Source organism: Caretta caretta, chromosome 6, assembly GCF_965140235.1.
Source record: "Caretta caretta isolate rCarCar2 chromosome 6, rCarCar1.hap1, whole genome shotgun sequence".
Lineage (NCBI taxonomy): Eukaryota > Metazoa > Chordata > Testudines > Cheloniidae > Caretta > Caretta caretta.
In genome coordinates, this window is record NC_134211.1 from 121,534,818 (window position 1) to 121,558,169 (window position 23,352).

At 39.0% G+C, this 23,352-nt stretch overlaps 1 protein-coding gene and 1 long non-coding RNA gene across 6 annotated transcripts in view; one reads left to right on the top strand and one right to left on the bottom strand.

The window, feature by feature from the left end:
* Positions 1 to 3,794, top strand: part of LOC125638920 (uncharacterized) — a 40,094-nt gene extending 36,300 nt beyond the window's left edge. For all 3 annotated transcript variants that reach the window (XR_007357323.2, XR_012669112.1, XR_012669113.1), the window contains one exon: positions 1,097 to 3,794. This is a non-coding gene — a long non-coding RNA (uncharacterized LOC125638920). The remainder of the gene's footprint in view (positions 1 to 1,096) is intronic.
* An 86-nt stretch (positions 3,795 to 3,880) lies between these two features.
* On the bottom strand, positions 3,881 to 22,961 carry AP5M1 (adaptor related protein complex 5 subunit mu 1). 3 transcript variants are annotated; one of them, XR_007357322.2, is made up of 9 exons: positions 22,744 to 22,961; positions 16,610 to 17,252; positions 14,811 to 15,038; positions 14,308 to 14,447; positions 13,164 to 13,249; positions 12,952 to 13,067; positions 12,617 to 12,713; positions 11,253 to 11,418; positions 3,881 to 6,446 (listed from the first exon to the last, which is right to left on the bottom strand). XR_007357322.2 is itself a non-coding variant. In XM_048855212.2 (9 exons), coding segments are annotated over exons 2-9 (1,395 nt in total). In that variant the 5' UTR covers positions 18,986 to 19,258; positions 22,744 to 22,961; the 3' UTR covers positions 8,858 to 11,335. The 3 variants fall into 3 exon arrangements, 2 of the variants coding, with proteins under 2 accessions (XP_048711169.1, XP_048711167.1); XM_048855212.2 differs by lacking the exon at positions 3,881 to 6,446 and adding an exon at positions 18,984 to 19,258 and having other exon boundaries at positions 8,858 to 11,418; XM_048855210.2 differs by lacking the exon at positions 3,881 to 6,446 and having other exon boundaries at positions 8,858 to 11,418.
* Between the last annotated feature and the right edge of the window lie 391 nt (positions 22,962 to 23,352).

Below are 23,352 nucleotides of genomic sequence, written 5' to 3' on the forward strand. Positions count from 1 at the left end.
CCCTTGAGATACGTCATGTGGAATAGCGCATGTAGCAAAAAATACTGTTAGTTCGACCATCGTGTTTTGGACAAGAAAAGGCCTAGATTTCCTAAAATCATTGTTGTCCAAAGCAAGAGGAGCTGTTTGTCCTATTATGTAAGAAACAAACTTTATTTGGTATTCAGTTGACTTTCTAACTTAGAAGAGAGGACTTTACATCTTCAAATGCAGAAAAGAGATTGCATTCTTGGCCCTTGCTTGAAAAGGTTATGGAGAATAAACGCACACCCTGGTAGCGTTCTAGTGATCTCCCTAATCTCAGTTGCACTTTGTCAGAACGAGGTAACTGGTAGTTAAGTGAAATACCCTAGATCAAAGGGGGATTAATCACCAACTGAATCCTTGCTGAATAAACCTGTCATTCAAGAAAATTATTTCCACTGAACTTAGCAAAGGATTGAAGGTATTTGCATAACAGGGACCAACGTACTTCAGCCAGGTTAAAAGGTTCAGAATTCATCCAGTGTTTAGCTTTTTGCCTCCTTTTCCTTTCAGCAGCCCTGTACAATGGCTTCTAATCTGATAATACAGCTAACTATCTAAATGATGTCAGAACAGGAAAGTATTGCAAAGTTTGGATGAGGGATGGATCAATTTCACTTTCAGTAACTCCTAAATCTGATTTGTTGGAATTTAAGATGTAATCCTTAAAAAAAGTCCCTTAAACCTGAGGGCTGTTTATTAACATCCTCTTTTTTTTTTATTTGACCTTTGTCTTAGAAACTACTATTCTGTACCTGCCAGCCTCCGGGAGTCCTTTCTGATAATTTCATATACATTTACTTTTAATGACTTATTTTGGAGGATAGCTATAAAACCAGTTGGGTTATAGATACAATTTCAGATTTTTATTTTAAAGCTTGTGTTGCTGAGTTAATGAATGAATACAAATAGAAGCAGGATGGATAGGGTTAAATAAATGAAAACAACAGGCTTCCATCATTTTCCAGAAACTATTTTCATAAGAGTTTCAGAGACCTACAGTCTTTCAATGTGTAATCATACAAAGATTTTTAAAGCCAGTAAATTGTCTTTTTTATTGTTGTTGTTGCAGGGAACCCAACTGTGGTGGAACAGAAGATGAGGAGACTAAACTGGTTTTAGACTGCTGTGGCATTCTTAGTCTGAGCTATGAAAACTTTGGGAAAAATATGAAGACCGTGCAATTGTTGTGACTGCTTTTATCATCAGTCTCAAGACGAGCCTCTCCATGTGCTCATTTTCAGGCGCTTTCTACCTCTCTCACCTTTTGGATACATGGCAGGAAGTTTGGATACATGGCAGACGTCAGATTTCGTAATCAGATTTTGACACTAAATGGAATTTAGCCACTTTTACATTGAGAATATGTTTGACATCATTCAGTCTTTCAATAGAAGCAGTTCATATTCATTGCAAACTCAAAGCATCTTTCAAGTTAAAAAAATGGCAAAGAATGGTTATCAAAGAAAATGAATAAAATCCATATTGAGATAATTTTTTAGAAAATGATTGAAGTTTTAACCCAAGAAAGGACTCTTAGAGTTTCTTATAGCTTAGAATAAGAACATGTCAATCACGATTAAGCTTCTGGAATCGGAATCCCTTTGAAATGCAGCTGTTTCTTCTTTAATTGTGGCAGCGGACTCAAAAGAAAAGAAAGGTCCAGCCTTAAAGATGAGTAAGGAATACAAAATAGCTCAGGATTAGTTGTGGAGTTCAAAGGTCACTAATTACACTAAGGAGTTCCCAGACACAGGGAAAACATTAAACAGGTCACCTACCAAATGGGAAACAGACTTTGTCTTCAAAAAAATTATCCTGAAGAGATAGGTTTCTAGACAAAATCAAAATGCGTCACACAGTGAGACCAGCTGATCTCAATGGGATGAGAACTGGAATTGGTTTTAGTTCTCTACTGTTATGGATGGCTACAGATACCATGAAGATTAACAAAAATTGTCGAGATTTCACCCAGCTTTCTAGAATGCTCTATTAAGGCAGAGGGAAAGGCCTTAGCATGAAAAAGATGATTTTTACTTACTGCCCTTGATCTGCCTCAGTGAAATACAAACCACCTCTAAGATCAATTGCTGACCTCGGCACTTGGCTCATTTCATTTTACTGAAATGCCTAGAAAATTGTTCAGCTGGTAGAGAAACATTAGCCTAGCCTGTCAGATGACTCTGCTGATAGCGTTATCACACAAGAGATGCTCGTTCAGGAATGACCTCAGGGGGAGTCTTTCTTCAGCCAATGGGGGCTAGAATCAGCTTGAGGGTAATGGTTTCCCTCAAGGTCTCTTCCCAAGAGAAAAGTCCAAGGCACATTGTTTGTTGGCACTCCCTAGCAGTTGATCAAGTTGAGGAATAAACTTCAACTGAGGATGAAGACAGCTGTTCTGCTGCCCAGGTGTGTGCAGCAAGAATTAGGAAATCATGAAAGGAAACGTAGTGACTAAGAATGACAGTGGGTGGAAGCAACAGAGAGATTTTAATGACCAAGACCCAGATTCAGCAAGGTACTTACACACATACCTAACTTTAAGCACTGACTTCAGCTGGACATGAGGAATCCCATTGATTTCAGCTGAAATCCATGAGACTACTCACATGTTTAAAGTCAGGTACATGCTTAAGTACCTTGCTGAATCAGGGCCCAATGGTCCCTTGTTGTCAAAAACTACGAAGTGTCATTGCAAAGATCTACCATGACAAGCTATGCCTCATTCCAAGTGGAAGGCCATCCCTTCACTGGAAAACCTTAGAGCATTCAGTTTAAGGGGGCGAGGGCAGGAGGAAATCTCTCTCGCGCCTTAGTTTATTGATTAATAAAGTCATTTACATGAGAACAGGAGCTAATTCTTCAGTTCCCACTTGCCCACCTGAAGTCATAGTCCTGTTCCTGATATTGCAATCAGTGGATCTTAGAGCAGAAACAGATTTGTGGTTTCATGGAAATAAGAGAAGAGAATTGCAGAAAATCTGCTAGGTGCATACCTCGGTGGTTTACAAGGAGCCCATACTTGCCCTTGAAGTCAACTGAATTTTTGCCATTGACTTCTATGGAGCTAGGTTAGGCCCCAATTGTTTCATTCTCCCTCCCCTGCACACTGTGTGAATAACAGAGCATTGTGTGGCATATTAAGAACTGGTGCCAGGGGAGCTAACCCATAAATAGGCTATGGAGCTGCAATGCAGCCCCTCTGTGGCAATCAACTGTAAGAGCAAATGCTGCATCTCTTCTGCTGAGGTTTGGAGCTTCTGCTGTCACGGGTTACCCCCGGGGTGCCACTTGGAACTGGGGTACCGCTGAGCCCTCCTGACCCACCAGCCTGGGCTCCCTTTACACTACTGCTGAGGCAAGCCTGCCAAGTCCTTTTCCAAGCTTCAGACTACACTTTGCCAGCGCACACACAGGTAGGGACACACCCAGCTACAGCTACACACACAGATGCTGAGATCAGCTCTGCATAGGAAGGCTCAGCTAAGGAACTGCCCAGTTACTCAAGTGCACACCCCCCTCTGGAGTGTAAACCCAACATTAGACCGTCTTGCGCTGCACAGAGAATTGTACAGTGTGAGCTCATGAGAGTCGCCCTTTCCCTCAATGTGGAGAGGAATATACACAGCTTTCTGCCCCACAGTTATGATTTCCACACACTGGTTTTAGACAAAACAAAAACAAGTTTATTAACTACAAAAGATAGATTTTAAGTGATTATAAGGGATAGCAAACAAATCAAAGCAGATTACCTAGCAAATAAAACAAAATGCAATCTAAGCTTAATATACTAAAGAAATTGGACATAAGTAGAAAATTCTCACCCTAAATATTGTTTTAGGCAGATTGCAGAGATTCTTGAGGGCAAGCTACACCTGCTTGCAGCTTAAAACTCCAGGTATTCCTTTCACAGGCTAGAAAACTCTCTAGCCTAGGTTCAGCCCTTCTCCCCTTTGACGGTGCCCCCCATAAGGTTTTATGGAAATATGCTTATGAATATATATATGACAACTGGAATATGTTCTATGCTACATATGCCACGTAACATATCTATGTAAAGGTTATGATCTACTGAATCTATTAATCCTATTTGTATGTATGTATTATTTTTTTGTTTGAAGTTACGAATATTGGCCGTGTACTGGCTTGATTTCTAAATAACCTTAGTTGAGCATTTGGTCAGGTCCTGGAGAAAGGAATTCGCAAAGTTAAGTGCCCAATCAAGAAGTATTTAAGGAACAATGTATCTTGGAATGCTCCAATCCACATAAGAAGTCTTCCTGGAGACATTCAAGATACCATGTGGGCAATGGCTTCTGTGTGTAAAAACCATGAGTCATGCATGGACATGTGACTTGCCCAGGTGACTCCAGAACTCCATCTTGGAGCTGAACTTTGCATACGAGAGAAGAGGGGGTCTCCTCCCACAAGAGAAAGTCTATTTAAGCCGGTGGGCGACCCCTCCATTTTGTCTTCAGCTGGCTAAAGAGAGCCTCTCCACCCCTACGAAAGAAACTGGAACAAAGGGCAATAACTACAGGGGGTGTGAGTGATTGCTGGACCCAGACTAGAAGGAGATCAGTCTGTAAAAGGAAGCTTACTGGAACAGGTGAGGTTTTGTCTGTATTCAGTTTTATTAGACATAGACTTGCAGGTTTTATTTTATTTTGGTTGGTGATTCACTTTGTTTGGTCTGTTACTACTTGGAACCACTTAAATCCTACTTTCTGTATTTAATAAAATAACTTCTTACTTATTAATTAACCCAGAGTATGTATTAATACTTGTAGGGGGGGGAAGGGCGGAGACAGCTGTGCATATCTCTCTATCAGTGTTATAGAGGGCAAACCATTTATGAGTTTACCCTGTATAAGCTTTATACAGGGTAAAACGGATTTATTTAGGGTTTGGACCCCATTGGGAGTTGGACATCTGAGTGTTAAAGACAGGAACACTTCTGTAAGCTGCTTTCAGTTAAGCCTACAGCTGCTAAGGGACGTAGTTCAGACCTGGGTCTGGGTTTGCAGCAGGCTCAAACCAGACAGGGCACTGAAGTCCTAAGCTGACAGGGCAGGAAAGCAGGGGCAGAAGTAGTCTTGGCACATCAGGTGGCAGCTTTCAGGGGGTTTCTGTGATCCAACCTGTCACATCCCCCAATTTAGTGTTTTTTTCTTAGGTGTTTACAGCAGTAATCTTGGGCGGGGAGTCAGTGAAGAACGACTCATGATGATGTCACTCCCCTGCCTTAAATAGTTTTAGCATATGGCAGGAACCCTTTGTCCCCCGGTTTGATTCCCACACCTGGTCAGTGGAAAAACACTAGTATTCTGATGGAGTCCAGTACCAGGTGACTTGGTCACATGCCTCTGTAAGGCCATAGCAGCCATGAGACTGTTTGTAACATCCTCAGGAAGGCTTCCCGCTGGGAGATTGGCATCTTCAAAGTCCTATTGTTTTCCTTAATGGCCCTTCCCAACCAGCCATCTAGACTGATGCATTCTGTCTAGTGGGCATTCCCCAGGTGTAAACACATTTGTAATGGATGCATAGACAGTATTCCTAACTTCAGATATCCAAATACTACATGCATACAAGTAGAATAATCATATTCCGTAAATCATAACCTTTCCAATGATATCTCACATGCCTTATCTTGCACATCATAATTAGGTCATACTCATAATAATATTACTATGAAGAATATGGGGCATAATGCCACAACTGCATCTTCACAAGCAGGGATGCACTAGCCTCTTCCTAAAGGCTCATTTAGGGAACACAGAGCTGCAATTATTTCCTCCACTGTGCAGTGCCATTATGGTGCTTTAGGGCACAGGGAGTCTTGTATGTGCCCTCTGCCCCTTGCTGAATTTCATCCCAAAGGATTACAACAATAGCGCATGGGGAGACTAGACTGTACAGTAAGTCGAAATTCAGATTCCAAGCCCAGAGGGGCTCACTGTGATCATCTAGGCGGACCTCCTGTGTAACATAGGTCATACGAATTCCCTGAATGAATACCCGTTTGAATTAGAGCATGCTTTTAGAAGAATATCCACTCTTGATTTTAAACCTTTCCAACAATAGAGAATCCACCACAACCCTCGGTAAGTTGTTCCAAAAGTAAATTTACCCTGTTAAAATTTTGCACCTTATTTGAATTTGTCTAGCTTCAACTTCCAGCCATTGGATTTTGTTGAAGCTTTGTCTTTGAGACTAAAGAGCCTGATTATCAAATTTCTGTTGCCCATGTATTCACTTATAAACTGTGATCGTCACCACTTAACCTAACCTTTACTTTTAACAGTTTGAGCCCCTTAATTCTCTCACTAAAAGGCATGTTTTCCAATCCTGTAACCATTCTTGTAGATCTTCTGCAAGATCGTCTCCAATTTTTCAACATCTTTCTTGAACCGTGGACACTAGAACCAGACACAGTATTTCAGTAGTGGTCATACCAGAGCCAAATACAGAGATAAAATAACTTCTCTACTACTCAACATTCCCGTTTATATACTGGAGGATCACATTAGCCAGCGTCACACTGAGAGCTCATGTTCAGCTGATTATTCCCCATGACCCCCAACTCCTTTTCAGAGTCACTACTTCCCAGGATAGAGTCCTACATCCTGTAAGTAGGGCCTACATTCTTTGTTCCTAGAAGTATGACTTTACATTTGGCCACATGAAAACACATATCGTTTGCTTGTGCCCTGTTACTAAGCGATCCAGGTCATTCTGTATCAGTGACTTGCCCTCTTCATTATTTACCACTTGTGCAAATTAGGTCTGCAAATTGTACCGGTGATGCTTTGTGTTTTCTTCTGGGTCATTGATAAAAAAGTTAAACATGGGCCCAAGAACTGATCAAGACAGGACATCACTAGGAACACACCCAATCGATAAGTTCCCATTTACAATTACACTAAGACCTATCAGCCAGATTTTAGTTCATTTAATGTGTGCCATATTGACTTTCCGTTGTTCTAATTTCTTAATCAAAATGAAGTGCAGTACAAAGTATATTACAGAAACACTATTACCTTTATTAAACAAGCTTATGTAATCAAAACAGATTAAGTTAATTCCATTATTTTGCCCTAGATTGATGTCAGGCTGATAGGCCTATACTTACCCATGTTGTCTCATTTGCTTTTTTAAAATATTGGCATAACATTAGCTTTCTTCCTCTCCTTTTGAGCTTACCCTGTGTTCTAAGACTTATTGAAAATAAACATTAATGGTGCAGAAAGCTCCTTGGCCAGCTCTTTTAAACTCTTGGATGTAAATTATCTGGACACGCTGATTTAAAAATGTCTAGCTTTAGCAGCTGTATCTGTGAGAGAGGTGCAAATATGGAATTACAAGAGTCAGGGCCCTTCCTCTGAGAAAGAGCACTATGTATAAAAAAAGATTCTTAAAACTGCCCTTTGGTACAGAAAATATTGACAGGTTTCAGAGTAACAGCCGTGTTAGTCTGTATTCACAAAAAGAAAAGGAGTACTTGTGGCACCTTAGAGACTAACCAATTTATTTGAGCATGAGCTTTCGTGAGCTACAGCTCACTTCATCGGATGCATACCGTGGAAACTGCAGAAGACTTTATATATACACAGAGAATATGAAACAATACCTACTCCCACCCCACTGTCCTGCTGGTAATAGCTTATCTAAAGTGATCAGCAGGTGGGCCATTTGCAGCACAAATCCAGGTTTTCTCACCCTCCACCCCCCCACACAAATTCACTCTCCTGCTGGTGCTAGCCCATCCAAAGTGACAACTCTTTACGTAATCAAGTCGGGCTATTTCCTGCATAAATCCAGGTTTTCTCACATCCCCCCCACCCCCATACACACACAAACTCACTCTCCTGCTGGTAATAGCTCATCTAAACTGACCACTCTCCAAGTTTAAATCCAAGTTAAACCAGAACATCTGGGGGGGGGGGTAGGAAAAAACAAGAGGAAACAGGCTACCTTGCATAATGACTTAGCCACTCCCAGTCTCTATTTAAGCCTAAATTAATAGTATCCAATTTGTAAATGAATTCCAATTCAGCAGTCACGCAATCACAGACATGAAGGTCGCTATCTTAAAACAAAAAAACTTCAAATCCAGACTCCAGCGAGAAACTGCTGAATTGGAATTCATTTACAAATTGGATACTATTAATTTAGGCTTAAATAGAGACTGGGAGTGGCTAAGTCATTATGCAAGGTAGCCTGTTTCCTCTTGTTTTTTCCTACCCCCCCCCCAGATGTTCTGGTTTAACTTGGAGAGTGGTCAGTTTAGATGAGCTATTACCAGCAGGAGAGTGAGTTTGTGTGTGTATGGGGGTGGGGGGGGATGTGAGAAAACCTGGATTTATGCAGGAAATAGCCCGACTTGATTACGTAAAGAGTTGTCACTTTGGATGGGCTAGCACCAGCAGGAGAGTGAATTTGTGTGGGGGGGTGGAGGGTGAGAAAACCTGGATTTGTGCTGGAAATGGCCCACCTGATGATCACTTTAGATAAGCTATTACCAGCAGGACAGTGGGGTGGGAGTAGGTATTGTTTCATATTCTCTCTGTATATATAAAGTCTGCTGCAGTTTCCATGGTATGCATCCGATGAAGTGAGCTGTAGCTCACGAAAGCTCATGCTCAAATAAATTGGTTAGTCTCTAAGGTGCCACAAGTACTCCTTTTCTTTTTAGAAAATATTGAATAATTATTTGAAGTAAGTATTAAATGGATGTCCTTATCTTGAAAAAGAGGCTTGGTACATTACTAAGCAACTAAAAGGGACATCAACTTGATGTCTAGTTAACATCAGAACAAGTCAGAAGTAGTTGCAGGAACACCTACCCTTGTATTTTTTGTGGGTTCACAATCACATTTTCCTGATATAAAAAAAAGTTTCTCTCGCAAGACCCAAACAAATAGGGAAAACTGATAAGGAAACAGCAAACCCAGCTCGACACAACATACCATCAAATACACAAAGTAAACAAATTAAGAGAATTTTTTCTCTAACCTCTCCTGTATAGTAATCTCAGCTGTGGACATGACATTTTCAGATAGCATTTCCATTAGGTATCATGGGGGATTGTGGTGGTTATAATTAGCAGTAAAACAACAACACTGTTTCCCATTGTTCAGGCTGCAGCTATCTCGCAATCACCACACCAAAGAGGGATCTTGTGGCTATTAAACAATTTAGCTCAAACATGCTTGGTCTACTTAAGTTTGTCTTGGAGGTTGACTAGTTCATAGCTGCTTTCCAACGTGTGGGTCAAATTATGCTCTCAAAACATCCCATTGAAGGCCAATGAGCCACATTTTGTCAGAAGGGGACTGAGAATTAGTAGCATTATTTCCCTCATCTTCTGACTACAAAGGATTTCTCTGCTGTGTGATGTCCATGGTTTCAGGTGAGGTGAGAGAGGCTGGTAATGGCCTGAGGAGAGACATCACCTGCACTATCATCCCCCTCCAAACCTTCACGGACATCCCCACGTAAATTAATCCTGCCAATCACTTTCCCTTCTTGCATACTGAAGTCCTCCTCGCTTAGGGAGATTTGGAAGCATGGACAGGAGGCGAACCAAAAGGAGCACAGCTTGTGAAGCAGCCCTGCTATTATGGACAAGGGAGCTTCTGCTGTCACACAATGAATTCCTCAGCCCTGTTGATGCTCCAAGATACACAGGATTGTCCTGGAGATTCTTGGACACCTGTGAATTACAAAGGTGGTGCCTGCTACGAAGGGTGAACCAATCTCCTTTCCCTCTACTGGGATGGTGCAAAGCAATCCCCACAAGTTGAAATTCAGATTCATGGCCCTTCTGTAGCTTTCTTGTACATAGGGCATGATCTGCCCCCCGCCTCCCTTTTTAAAAAAAAATTCTCTAACTTAATCTAAGCACAGTGTTGGTCTGTGTGTACTACAGAGTCTTGGGGGGGCAGGGGTAGGGGCCAAAACTCTAGGGAATTTATGAATGCACTATTTGTCCAGTAGTAAAAATGAATGCAGCATCTTTGTAAAATGGGTCATTTTAATTCCACCATACTGTAGCTGTCCTTTAGAAGTTTGCATAGCAGTTTCAGCAGAGCTGCATGGTTCACATGAACCAATCTACTCTTTAGAACGTTCAACCAATTAGATTACTATCTCAATCTAAGAATATTTAAATTATAGCTTATAACTTTCCTCCTTATATAAATCAATCACACAGCGTACAGTTAAACAAGAGGTACTGTAGCAGCAACCACGGTGCTCAGTTATTAGAGGCGGCATTCTTCTCTTCTTTTGTGTCATTCTCCAGGTTCCCACAGTTTTTTCCGCCAGCCTTTCACAATTTGCTCATTTCCTGATCTCTCTCTCAAAGTCCGTTTCCTGTGTTCCTGCAGATACTAATTTTCTTCTGAAAATTAGAGTTTTAACTCATATTCCCTTTGCTTGAAGCCCAGGTTTCTAACAAAAGTGAGTTAGCGATACTTTTCAGCACATTAACAAACTTGGATAATTTTGTTCGCTATTTTTTGTAAATATTTGATGATTTGTTTTTTAAACTGTATTTGCATCTCTGTATCATCTTTGCTACTGTCTCCTATAACAATGCTATCTAAAGGTAGATTTCCAGATCATTGCTATCAATGTCATTAGGTGGTTATTGTTCACAACTTTAAAAGCACGATACAATTCATTTGCCATTACTAAAATATAAATGAGCTAAAGTGTTCATATGTACTTCATACAGAACCACATACAAAAATCATCTTGTCAAACAAATGGGGAAGAGCAACTGTATGAAGACAAAGATTAAAATGATTCTTTGCTATTGGACTGCCCTATTAATTTAGGGTCCAGTCTGACTCCTTGACTTCATTATAGGAGTAAGATCAGGCACTTTATGTGGGCCTGTAAGTTTGTGTGTGTTGATGGACCGCTGGTGCCTGCATAGAACCACACTGAAGTTGGTGGCATTCTGCATACGAACAGGGCTTGTCCATACCAGCTTGCAGCATTGGATCTTTATTTTGTAAAAGTTAAAAATAGCGGGAAGATGTGTGTGGGGTAGAGATGGAGGGGTGGAATCAGACTTTAAAGTGTATTCTTTCAAATAGTATCTAAGACTAAAAACGTTACAGCAAACAAGATAAATTATAATTTTAATTGAAATAAATTGATGTTTTCCCCCAAAACAGGAACTTAAATACGAATATATTCATTAAAAATACTACCTTTTTTTTTTCTTTACAATATATTAACATCACTTCTGATAGCGGTCTTTTTTGTTCAAATGCAAAAATTCTTCACAGGGAAATTAGAAAAATAATGTTCTGTACACTACAGGTGCTGGGGCTTTGGAATTCCAGATGTAATAATCTGAGGAAATCAATTCCCGGGCTAAAAAAGATAGACAAAATAAACATTAAATGGTGTCTTGCATTAAGATATGACTTTATTCAATTTAAGAAAATATTGATCCATTCTTATTAATTGACAGAAAAAGTGTAATACCCAAAAAGTGTAATACCCACTCTTTAAATTGTAATACCCAAATTATTATTTGGGAATTGTTTCTGAAGAGGAGATATTTAAAGTCTCAGCTTCAATTACCTCTACTAATACATTGGTCACAAGCTTATAATTCAAACAGAGGCTAACTCAAAAGCAGGCGTATGGTTTGGATTTTGTTTAGTGAATATAAACTGTGTATTCAATATAAATATATATGGCATGACAACTAACTACTGTGATGAATGGTTTGGCACCGCTTGAGTTCTCATGAGGAATTTCTGGGCTTCTGCTGAGGTACTTGGAACAAGTTACAAAATAAAGCAGCAGCAAATAAAACAGTGACTTTATTAGCCACCACTGCCTACTCACATTTAATGAGTGTCTAATATTTGCCCAACAGTGGTACTTTTTTGGTGAAGACCCAAGGACCTTAAGTGTTCAAACACATCGGAAAAAGAATGGCCCACTGTTAATTGGGGATGACAGCACTTTCTTACATCACAGATTTGCAGTGAGGATAAATATATTAAAGAATATTAAAGACTGTAGGCACTTGGATACTTTGATAATGGGGGCCATATAAATATTTAAAATATAGAGATTACCCACTTATGCCACGTGAATATTGTTCCTCTTCTATAACCCTTTTTTATCAGGTACATGTTATAAGAGAATCTTAAAAAAGACATAATTTAAGCTGAAGCTAGAATACAGTAGCTATTCTACCTGGAGTACATAATTCAGTTTCCAAGTGTAGTTCATAATGGTTTATCTTGTCAGAAAGACTGCACTATTTATTGTAGGAGCGGGTGTGATATTTCTAGTTACCGTGTCACTAGATCTTTACATTCTTGTCAGACTCAGTCACATCATTTGATTAAAAAGGTACTTTCAAACTTTTTTTTTTTTAAAAGAGATACGTTTTTTGCTTTAGTGATTTTTACACTGAAATTCACTAACTTTGAAAATAATATTTAATAAAATCAACAAAAATAATCTAATTTTAAAACTCAGCCAATTATTTGTACTTCACAACTCCACTTTACCGTTTCAACTAAATATTAAATAATTTTGAACAACTCACATGTACTTATTTTTGGTTTTCCTGTTGAAAAGACCTGAACAGAATGCTGATCTGCATAACATCCAGTAAGTGTGTAGTCTGGGATCCTAAAATAAAGCTACAAAAATATGGAGAAAACATGATCAGATGCATATTTTTATTCTTACTTCAGAAATGCTGGTAATCTAAATTATGCCACTCTTGGTGTGCAAAGACATAAAATTGATAGGAAGGAGCATCCTAGAGAAAATAGAGAACAAAGATACTGATTGTGTGTGATGCAAATCAATGTAGTTTCATAGCCAATTTTAATTAACAAAAAGTGATTACTAACTCTCATAAAGACTACAACTCACTTTTACATATGCAGTACTCCCAGTGCAAATTGGATCAACTGGTTGCTCTTTGCTCATAGAACGAAAAGTCACAGTTCCAGTAAGAGAAATTTCTAATGATTTGGGAAACTTTTGTCCTAGAAACAAAAACTGCCTCAGTAAAAAAATTAGATAAACAAATGTACACAAAAAATGACTCTGGAAAAAAGAACGATGTATTTTATTCAGCTTACCTATGACCCAAACCAATAAGCTTTTCTCTCGAGATACATCTAGCTGGCCATAACTAACTTTGTACTCCAAATGAGCGACTGGACCCCTATTGTAGAAAAGGGAGTAAAATGTCATTGGAACGAACACCAGACAACTATTTATTGACAGGTATTTTATTGAATAAAGCAAGAAATGTATTAAAACGAATGTCACTATTTATGTGTGCACAGAGAAATCACACTGAACGGAACATACTGCTATCTTGTGGAAAGAAATTACAGCCAAGGGGGATCATTACTGTTTTAACGTATTAACTGCAGTAGAGCTTTTGGTGATTTTATTTCATTTATTTCCTTGACAGCATTTTACCACTGCTATGATCAATGTCAGCAGCTTTGTAGAATTTCAGTTATAATTTAATGATAATTATATGACAATACACTCATACCAATCGTCAGGCTTAATAAAACTGTATTTTAATTTTAAATAACTATATTTGGATATGAAGAAAAGGAGTACTTGTGATAAACACCCATTTTTTCATGGTCTGTGTGTATAAAACATCCTCACTGCATTTTCCACTTTATGCATCCGAAGAAGTGAGCTGTAGCTCACAAAAGCTTATGCTCAAATAAATTGGTTAGTCTCTAAGGTGCCACAAGTACTCCTTTTCTTTTTGCGAATACAGACTAACACGGCTGCTACTCTGAAACCTATATTTGGATAAGCTGATTTTTGACAATGATTAGAAGTTTTTACATTTGGGAGATCCTGGTTTGGAAGCAACCTCAAGACTTACACCACCAGGTCGGTGGTGGCTAAATTTGACACAAAGAATGGTAGAGGGAAATAGGATATACAGTGAAAGTGATCCAAGTTATCCTTTCAGAGTAGTAGCATAAATCTGGTTGGAGAAAGCATCTGTCCTGACTGTTGGCATCGCTGATAAAAAAAAAAGGATACCAGAATCAGGATCCAGTTGAATATCCTGAGTATCTCATTTGAGTTTGAATACTTTTTAGGTGATTTCTTGACTTTCAATGACAGCAGCCTTGGACATATGCTTGAGGGGGAACAAAACCTGATATGTTGATCCATGAGAGCCCATTCTAAGAAGCCTACTAGGGAGGTGAAGAAAATTATTTAGGATTTCTTTACTCTTACCTGTTAAAGAAAGGTATACGAGCTTCACAGTACTCAAAAGCATTTTTTACACTTTCATGAAGTTTTAAATTAACTGTTAATTTTAATTGCAATTCTTCTTCCTTCAGCTGGTAAAATCCCAAAATTGGTGGTACAGGCACCTGAAAAGAGTAGACTAATTTTAGGAATAATTCAGCAATACCTTCAAGAAGTTAGTTATACTCTTTAATAATAAGTAATTTAATAGTTGATTAATTTATGTTGAAAACTATATATTTTTAATGACCCTGCAAGCCAGGCTCTTCAGGTCACTTATGCTACATAGATTTGTGGTGTGCTAGGAACAGTTCCTGGCACCTTATCTTTGCTCTACTGTGTCAGAATAAAGCTTGCTAATCCCTGAGGAAGCTCATTTAAACTCACTCTCTCTCTCTCTCTCTCTCTCTCTCAAAAAAAAGATTTTCTCCCCCCTTCCCACCCACTTGAAAGACTGGTAAGTTATATCCATCAGGAAATGTAGTTACCTGGGAAGTATAGTAGCACAAATTGAATAAGTCAGAAGGAGGAGTGAAAGGAAGTTTATATGGCCCGCTAAATGCAGAATCATCCATGACATCAACGCTACAGGAAGTAAGAATTGCAGAGTCAAGAGAAGTCACACAGGGATGCACCAGGATATCCTGGAGTGGAGAGCCATTGGCAGGGAGGTTCAAGCTGACAGTCACATTTGATGTAGCTCCTTCTAAATCACACTTGAACACAAAATGTCAGGAAATTACTCAATAGTATTTCTAAAATCAGAACTAGACATTTGAAAATAAAACAAAAACTAAACGATCCCACTAAAGAATTTTAAATGGGCTCGCACGTGAATGACAGATATACTTTCAAACCCATGTATTTTCCCCAGTTTTTAACCTTCTGATATTCTAAGGAGCATTAACACAGAATCTTTTATAGAACAGTCTTTTAATTAATAAGCACTCCTTGGTAAAAGATGCAACTGAACCAAGCACATGCAGTAACATTATTAAGAATTTGATAGACATATTCAACAATGGTCTGTCCAATTAATTCAGTTATTCATATATCTGTTTAATAGATTCAAACATGCTATTAATGTCCACTGAGATACCATGTCAGCTGTCTCACAGTGATGACCTGCAGTGCTATCCACTGTCTAGTCACTTGGTGCACCAGCTCAGCAGTGCGTGATTACACCAATACTTTCTCTTTATGGCTGGCTATCTACTCTGCAAAGTGACCCAGAAACCTGCTCCACTGAGCACAAGAATCTCTCACCAAGATAATCCCCACCAGCACAACTGGTGGGAAATAACCCAGAGTCTTCAAGAACAGTAGACTTTGGTCAACTTCCCTATGATGAGCATGCTGCCACTTATTGCTAATAATTAAATTACCATGATGCACATTATCAGAATTTCTTTTCTCCTTATCAAACAATAGCAGCTAAAAAAAATGGTTAGTTATAATAATGTCACACACTTCTCCAGCACAATTTATGATAAAGAAGAGAAACCTTAAATCATTTGATACAGCTACTGGATTCACTATTAAAGATACAAATATTAGCATGTTTCATAAAAATATTATTGATCTACTTAACCAATTTGCTTCCTCATTTTTACTAATGAAAATGAACACCTGAAACACACACAGAGGCTATTTAAAACAATTATAACCCTGTTTTCTTTCATAAGAATCTATGTTCTTAGATTTATCAACATTAGGAATTAGAAATAGCATGTGTGGATGCATGATTTTGTTTTAATAGAAGAAAGCAAGATATAAAGTTAAAAACTTTCATTTACTTGAAACCCACCAAGCAATTTTTAAAGCGCTAATGCAAAGACACTTTTAACATTCTCATTTAAGAATGTTGGTTTTGGTGATCATTACTAAACAAGACATTTATTAGATGGCTGGGGTAAACTTAGCACTGTAATTGTCATTTTTCATTCCCTGTCCTTAAATGCAAACACTTACTATTTCATTTAAAATAACAAGAACATTGTAAAATACTTTGGTATGGATGATGATAGAGAGGAGTGTTGGTTTTATTTCCCATAAATAGCTAGTGAAAAAAATGTGTGAAGAATGCAAGAAAATAACAGTAAAGCAACATTTTTTATTCTGATTTAGCTCACTAATCTAATAAATATCCTCTGGTACACATTTAGGCATAAAAGCTATTTTGTTCGATTGCCCCATATGCCAAGGTAAAATGAACTGAAATTTTACTTTTCCTAGTCCGTTCATATGCTAAACAGGTTAGTCAGATTTGTACTAGAAATATCCTCACCTTACAAGTCACAGTTCCATAAACCTGCCACATATCTGCAACATCCGTTTTGTCATATTGCATAGACTTGACTTTTTCAGTGATACAAACATTAACCTGAGGTTTGCCTTTGTATGTGCTAATTCTCCAAATTGGTTGTTTCTGCGTGTGGTTTGTAGAAACATGAATGTTATCTAATAAGCCATTCAAGTCTGTATCTAATGGGGTGCCATATGGACAGGCCTGCATGAGCAAACTTGGAAGTTGGCCCACTTTTGCACTCATCTCAGCTTCATTCTTCTGACTGGAATTAATGAAGACCAGCAATCCTGACAAGAGAGCGAAGGCTTGTGAGATTCCACTAATGCTAATGAGGGGTGGGCGTGGCTTCAAGAATTGCTCAACTAGGGGAAGACAAACATATATCAAACCACTCTTCTGAAAGGCAAGGACAGGCCAGAGGTCCCCTCCTCCTGTTGGAAGCGCATACACAGAAGTCTTGTTGATTCGAGAACAGCTATCTCGATATTCCACAAAGTTCTTGTCTGGATCTGTCAGCTTAAGTTCAAAAAGCAATGCTTTAAGAAAAACACTGTCCTCTGGTACAGTCACATAGCTTGCTCCATTGAAGGCTTTTGCTCGTTTTTCAACAGTGGGGTAATGCCTGTAATACAGAAGCAGAAATTCATTTGCATTACTCATCTTACCCCGCCCATAATACAAAACACACACATTTCCTGATATTGTCTGAGCTATACTTTGTCTTTTCTAATTATCCAAATGCAGAAATTCCGCTGCTGCTCTGAGAGGGAGTATTACAAAGAACTATGGAAGATGGATATAGTCAGGGTTGAGGTTCAGTCAAATATAAAAGCAAGGACAGAACATTTGAAGGCCCTCATCCTGCAAATTATGTTGTGCTCATGGACCCCTATGGCACCCTAATGAAGCATGTGGGTGAATGAGTCTGCCCACCTGGAGCAACTTGCAAATCAGAGCCTAAATCACTGCTAATAATAAATAAAATTTTTAGCAACAAGTGGATTTTTATTGGAAAGTTTGAGCAAAAGTACTCGCCCATTTTTGAATAAAGATATGTATCTTTTTCTGTTATAAAAAGATGCAGACTATTTAAAATAAAACAAGCATAAACAACATCTGTGCAACGGAACTTTAAAAGTTGAAACTTTCCAGGAAGCTAGGTCTCATTCACTGAGGACTGGTTTCCAGGAAAAATGAAAAATAAGTTTTGTATTTGTGCAATACAACATTTCTGCTACCTTTAGTGTTATTATAATAATATTTATAAGACTATAGAAGAACATAAATACATAATATCAATGTTAGTTACATACATATAATAGGTTTCAGAGTAACAGTTGTGTTAGTCTGTATTCGCAAAAAGAAAAGGAGTACTTGTGGCACCTTAGAGACTAACCAATTCATTTGAGCATAAGCTTTTGTGAGCTACAGCTCACTTCATCGGATGCATACTATGAAGTGAGCTGTAGCTCACGAAAGCTTATGCTCAAATAAATTGGTTAGTCTCTAAGGTGCCACAAGTACTCCTTTTCTTTGTACATACAATACTTAGTTCTGCCTTGAGTGCAGGGGACTGGACTAGATGACCTCTTGAGGTCCCTTCCAGTTCTATGATTCTATGTAGTTTTGCATTGCTATTCCACCGTGGACTTCCATAATTCTGTAATTCCAAAACTGAATAGGCAAGAGTTTACATCATAAAATCTGTAGAGTGGTGATTACTTAAATTAATCTAATATTAAGGTTAGTGAGCAACCTTTACTTTAATATACAAAGGTCTTACAATAAAAAAGTCCATTTTTTCAACAGGAGTTGGATTTGTGTGTGGATAAAATTGGATTCTAAACTGTATGTACAGTATGTGTAATTTAAGACTACAGTAACTACTTAATATATACATCTCTTGACTGTTTAAAAAGTTATAATCTTAATGTTACATTAAAAATTTTATATATTTTAAAATTTCTGTTTTGTATAAATGTTCTTTACATATTTGTCTCTGATTTTCTAGTGAGAGAATTTGAGAAAAATCAAGCCAGCTATTTTATGCTACACCTGGTAATTTATCCTCAAACAATATTAATTTATTTATTTGTTGGGGGGAGAAATCCCTATTTTCTTCTTAGGCTAATTTATATCTACCAGGAACAACTGAAGATTTGACTTTTTAACAGTTGACAAAAGAGGAAGAGTGTTGTCACTGGTTTACTCCCTCCCCTAATCATCCTGAAATGGATTCCTATTTGGGCCACAGCATGTTTGCTGGTGTTGCTCTCAGACCCACCTAAAAGACCCTTTTAAGCAATAGTGGAGCAAAAGTTATATATATGAATTTTTAAAACAAACTATTTACATGACTCTACAGAAATTAAAAAGATAGGATGAGTCTCTCAGTCCTTTTGCACTTCATTTTATCTGTGCCTTCCATGTGTTCTGCTCCCTTTGATTCCTTGTTCCTCTGGTCATAGTTCTTTAGTTTGAGGGTTCTTCTCCCATTGGCTGGCAAACAGCTCCAGTCCCTTTTGGTTCCTCTCTTGGCAGAAGCCCTCATTGACGGCAGCTACGCTGGCTTCTCCTGGTTGTTTTCAGCTGGTTTTTACAAGCATCTAGGCCTTTGTAGTGAAGAGCCTGGATAAGAAAGCATAACAAAAAAAGAAGCCAGAACTGTGTGATTTACACATGGACCACACGAAAAAGTTTGAGAATCATCTCTCCAAGTGGTCTCATATACATGATGAAGAGTAGGGGGCATGGATCTGTTTCACAGCTTGAATTTTTCTCAGGACTTGTGAAACATAATTAAATAGGATGGGACCAAGTTCTGCCTTGGGGATTAACTCTTGTTTTTGGCTGTTTTTTTTGAAAATATGGTACGAAAAAATGCTTGGGGTGTAAAGTTTTGCATCACTAATATCCTAGTCTTCTGCCAGCACACTTCATCTGCTTGAAGTTTGTCAGCAAACCACAGTGATCTCATTCTATGCATGCAGAGGAGAGGCTTGGATTCAAAGCACTGATGGTGGTGACCATCAGATGATTATATTGCTTTATTGACTTGCTGGTCTCTTAGCCTTGTGGTTTTCCCTTCAAGGATACACTGACAATTTCATGAATTTAAAAGTTTCCACTGGTGAATCAGCTGTGGTGGTGCACCTATCTTTATAAGATAGTATGAATGCTCTGATCTTTGCCTGGATGTGAATGTGATCAGACCAAGAGAGTGGAATGTTTGTGATGTCTCCAATGTCCTTGCTTATGCTGAACATCAGATCTAGCGTGCATCCAGCTGAGTGCATGAGTCTGGAGATGACTTTTCTGAAACCCAGGCGAGATAGGAGACTGGATGTTAAGACATTCTTTATATTATCTATGTTGAAGTTAAGGTCACTGATGATGATGAACTTGGGTATTCCAACACAACTATGCGCAACAGGTTTATTAGTTCCCCTAGAAAACTGACAGGATCTTTGTCTGGACATCACTAGAAGTCTAAGGTGCTCTTTGTCCTCTTCCATGTAGTTCACTGAGAAACATTAAAGTGTTTTTGTGGAAAGCAGAATAGTCTACTGAATAGGGCACTGGACTAGGATTCAGGAAGCCTGAGTTCTATTTCCTGGTTCTTCAATTATCTCTGTTTACTCTCTCACCATTTGTCCAGCTTGTCTGTTTAGACTGTAAGGTTTTCAGGGCAGGGACTGTTTCTTACTATGTGTTTGTAAAATAGAGCCCCAATCTTGGCTGAGACCTCTAAATACTACTCTAATACATATAAGAGGAGGAATTTCTAGGGTAGAGCAGTCTTCATCTGAGGTTGGAGGTGAGACTACTTTCTTTTTGTCTTGTTCTGGATTCTCTCTTGATTGTGTTGAATTGAGAATAAGATTGCAGTCCTCCACTTTTACCCCTTCTTCAGGCCCCACAATTTTTTCCTGTCTCAAATATGTCCAGGTTCCCTTCTCTCATTCTCTAGAGAACAACAATCCTCTAGAATCATACAGATTACTCTCAAACAGGCAGGAGACTTCCCACGAAAACACAACTGGCTTTTCTAGTCAGAAGCCTTTCTGCTCTGTGCTTTCAGTTCTAAAGGAGTAAGAGTCCTAAATAAATAAATTCTTCCTGGAAAATGCCTGTTTAGTGCCCAAAGAACTCTCTCTATATGAAGGTTACAATCAACTTGGGCAAAAATCACACTTCTGGCTGAAAATACTTTACCTACTCTCCAGTTACAAACAGAAGAGTACTAAAACTCAAAAGAAGTTAACAATGTTTTTCTACATTTTCAGTTGTTTCTGTTGATCATTTGACAACGTTTTGTAGAGTCACCTTCATGATTTTCTGTGTGCCACCAGATACTGTAGTTTTTTCTCTTAATGAAAAGACTCTCATTAACATCAGAGGAACAGAAAAAACACCACCACTAACATTTGTTAAAAAGGAATTTAAATAGTATGGGTTATTTTACTGCTCTCTCAGATATTGGAAATTTTAAAAATTATTTTTCTAAAATTAAAAAGACACTGTCAACTTGAAGTACAATATTAATGAAAAAGGATTTAATTGGCATCATGCAGTTTAAACCCAATATGGAGATTAGTTTTGTTTGTTTATTTTGCAGAAGCAGTCGAAACGTTCCATATATCATCATTCAAGCTGCTATGAAAATACTGATGTTCTTACATTACAAATTGGTAATCTTTTTGGTAAGAGTTACTATTCAAAAATAAAGCAAATGCAATAAAATTATAACAAAAGAATAAATAAGCAATCACAGCCCAGAAATATCAAATATATTTTCACTAGTGTAATAATACCAAAATCTTACTGACAAAACTGTATCCAACCACATCACTATATTTCCACTATATTTCATCTAGTTATTCACTTTTTAGCCCCGTCCTCATACTTACCAAGGTTTACTATGGCATTTGATCAGTCATGTAAGTTGTTTAATGCTTTGTATACTCTTCTGCAATTAATATTAGTCTTTAAATAATGCAAAGAACCCAACATAAACAAAAATTTGAATCTCAGTTTCTCACTCTATTGTGCCAAATAGTGGGTAATGTTATGCATATGTACTGAATTACCAAGCTTCAGGTTAAGGATGGAGTGGGAGTCTCGGTTTAGCACTACATTGCTTTTGTCCGTTCAAATCAGCCCCATATAATTTGAGCAGTTATTTGAGTTTCCATACGCTTCTGAAAAAAGTACCAGCTTTCTTCCCAAATGAAAATAGATTTTTTTAAAAAATAAATCCTTATCTCTGTTCCTAGTAGCATTTGACATTTAAAAAAAATATTTCATTTTGTTATAATCCATGGACCCAGCCCTGCAACAAGCACTGCATGGGCAGACACATGCACCAGCATGGCGCTCCAGTGAAATCACAGTGAGGCTCTGGGAAAGCACAAGGGTCCGGCCTGCACATATTAGATTGTAGAACTAGGACCTAAATGACCTTTCAGCATTTCTCTCTTCCTTATGTGAGGATGGATTTGAAGGGCAGTGCATATGTGTTACAGTTATTCTCTAGAGAGGATGGAGGATTTTGCTGTGTGTTTCAGTGGGCCTGTCTTCACTAGAATATGTTAGAACTTAACCCTGTGGAGTCATGATAAATAATGCAAAGTCCTGTCTAACATTGTAATCAGTGTAAACTGAGCCAAATCACATTTACTATTGAGCCACTGGTCATGGGCATCCCTATTAGGGCCATGATCAGTACACAGAACATTAAACACTATTTGTCCCTGTCTATGCTGACTGCAAAGTCATGTTCAACATTGCAACAGTTAATGTGCCTCTTCTAGGTCAGGTACGAACATGACCTGATTTTCTGATGAAGCAAAGCCCACTGAGAGATATTTACTAGCCCTGTCAAGGTTCCCTGACACAATGAGATTCACAATGATTAAAGTTATTGGGTCTATCATAATCTGAGAGTAGCAATTTTAGTAAAACAGTATTTACACAAAATCAGTCGATGACCTGGCTTGATTTTTATTTTTTGTTTTGTTTTGCCAGGTCTGCATGAGCCACCCTCAGGCACACACTTTAAGCAGTGGAGACTCAGATTAACATAGATTCAGGCAGGTGGTAGGCAGCGTTACCTGGAGAACATCACGGCTCCACAGGCCCCTTGCTCGTAGCTGATGAGCCACAGTCCCCTCAGGGCCATCACAGACAGCGAGCTGACCAGGACCACTGCACTTCAGTTCACCATGATGGGCAGTTACCTGAGGTGCCCAGCATCCCAGGCCTACTGCCTGCCCAGGGCATTATTTAACAGTGAAATTCCTGCCTGTTCCCCCTAACAAGTCCCCGTCCCCCCAGCCCCTCCTTCCTCAGCAACAGGCACCCCCACAAGCCACCCAGGGGAAAGCCCCTTGGCTGGAAAATACCCCCCCAAAAGCAGAAGCTTCCCCCCAATCTCTGTCCCCTCCCCACCCAGACCAGGAACACCCTCTTCCTCTGCCCCGCAGTAAGAGCCTACGGACCCAAACCGGGAGCCCTTCCCCTGGCCTCTGCCCAGCCCCAGCCCCCCAAGTCAGAGCAGGCACCTGCCCAGCCCCCCAAAACAGAGCAGCCCCCGCCCCAAGAGGGAGCAGGCCCCTTCCCCTGGCCTCTGCCCAGCCGCAGCCCCCCAAGCCAGAGCAGCCTCCGGGGCACCCCCGCCCCACTGCCGCTCTCTGCCCGGCGGAAGGACCGACTGAGGCGCC

Excerpts from the sequence above, each read along its gene's own strand:
- AP5M1 (XM_048855210.2), bottom strand. The coding sequence starts at position 22,811 with ATGGCCCTGAGGGGACTGTGGCTCATCAGCTACGAGCAAGGGGCCTGT. Across the intron at positions 14,448-14,810 it reads TGTGCTACTATACTTCCCAG|GTGCCTGTACCACCAATTTT; the intron begins GTAACTACATTT and ends TACTCTTTTCAG. Across the intron at positions 13,068-13,163 it reads CTTATTGGTTTGGGTCATAG|GACAAAAGTTTCCCAAATCA; the intron begins GTAAGCTGAATA and ends TTTTGTTTCTAG.